The 1,537-nt window shown below is 58.0% G+C and overlaps 1 protein-coding gene across 1 annotated transcript in view; it reads right to left on the reverse strand.

Annotated features, from left to right (window-relative positions):
- Positions 1 to 1,527, reverse strand: part of LOC104523057 (caspase-1-like) — a gene marked incomplete at its 5' end in the record, with an annotated part of 1,956 nt that extends 429 nt beyond the window's left edge. Inside the window, 5 exon segments of the mRNA XM_029084388.1 lie at positions 6 to 67; positions 657 to 809; positions 937 to 1,071; positions 1,074 to 1,161; positions 1,336 to 1,527. Of these exon segments, the coding sequence (XP_028940221.1) occupies positions 6 to 67; positions 657 to 809; positions 937 to 1,071; positions 1,074 to 1,161; positions 1,336 to 1,527 (630 nt within the window).
- Positions 1,528 to 1,537: the final 10 nt, after the last annotated feature.

Raw genomic sequence — 1,537 nt, forward strand, 5'->3', positions numbered from 1 at the left:
CGAAACTGCTCCATCAGGCGCTGGATGAAAAGGGAGCCCATTGCTGAGCCTCTCCAGGAGACAGTATCTGGGGAGAGAGAAGATGTCAAGTGTGATTTCACTGATGTCCCTTAGTACAACAGTGATTAACGCTGGGTGCTGGAGCAGGAGACTGGGGCACCTTCTCTGAGATCATTAGATTTGGCCCCTCCAACCCACAGCGTGGGAAAAGGACAGGGCATCCCAGGGAAGATGGAAGAGATGGGATTATTTTCTTTGAGTCTCTCTGCTCTCCCGTGCTTTTAGCTGGCACAGCCTGGAGCCATCTGTGACCCAGCAGGAGAAGACAACTTCCCCCAGCCAGCCACTGCAGTGAGATAAATCAGCTGGGGAGGGCTGGAGCTAGAACAAGGGAAGGCAGCCAGGCAGGGGCATGAAGCTCTGGTCCTGGTGCCACTAAGAGGAATCTGTGGGTGTCCTGGAGCAGCCTTGTACCCTGGCATCAGGGGACACTGCCTTCTCCAGAGGCTGTGCTGGAGCAATGCCCAAGCAGTCACCGGAATGAAGGGACCTCCAGGCAAACTGCCCCAAGGAGGAGGAGGTGCAGAGGAGACCCATGGCATCAGGAATGAGAATCCAGCCCTCAGGCAGGGCAGCTCTCTCCAGGAACTGCTTACCAGGCGTGGAGGAATGTAGAGTGGCAAAATCACTCTCCAGGTGGACTTCAAAGATGGCATCATCTTCCAGCGCTGCAGGGACGGTGTGAGCCCAGCTGGGAGCAGGCACGGCAGGGTGGCCGGAGTCACTCTCCATCACAGACCCCACCTTGTCTAGGAAGGCAGGGCCAGCCATCAGCCACCATGGGGTGTCCTGTCCCCACCCTGTGCTTGGGGCTCAGTGTCCTGGGAGAGCCTGGCCAGCTCTCTGGCCTCGCAGGTACCTCGTAGCAGGACTCACCTCCACGGCAGGACTGGATAATGACCACTTTGGGTTTGCCCAGCAGCGCGTGGCAGCGCTTGTTGTTGAATTTCTCGTAGATGGTGTCGAGGGAAAGGATGTCTGTGGTCTCACCTCTGCTCTTGGTCCCACAGCCCTGACCCCATGGGACATGAGGACCAGGAAGGTGCTGTCAGAGGTGCAGTGCTCTTTGTGATTTGCAAAATCCTTCATGACCATAGTCATCTCCCACAGACCAGCGCAGGGAAGGAAGATCAGCCACCTGCTGTGGGCGGGAGCCACTGCCATTGGGGACAGAGGTGTCCCTGTGGTGCCTGAGCCCCTCAACACCAACACATGCAAGGAGGGTCTCTGCACCACTCCTGGGGCCGGTGGCAGCTGCTTTGTGCAGCCTTTTACCTGGGAAGTTAAGTCATGATGGACGTCCACCACGCAGCCCAGCCCTTCCAGCAGCTTTGTCATCCCCTCCACATCCACTTCAGCCCCATCCCGCCGGCTCAAGTGCTCAGACTCGATGTTGCAGATGAGCAGGGCCCTACGGGTTCGTGTCTCCCGTGGCAGATGGATGGGATAGATCTGTGAGGAGGGAAGGAGGTGGGTG

The sequence above is a fragment of the Antrostomus carolinensis genome, unplaced genomic scaffold (assembly GCF_000700745.2).
Source record: "Antrostomus carolinensis isolate BGI_N321 unplaced genomic scaffold, ASM70074v2 scaffold26843, whole genome shotgun sequence".
Lineage (NCBI taxonomy): Eukaryota > Metazoa > Chordata > Aves > Caprimulgiformes > Caprimulgidae > Antrostomus > Antrostomus carolinensis.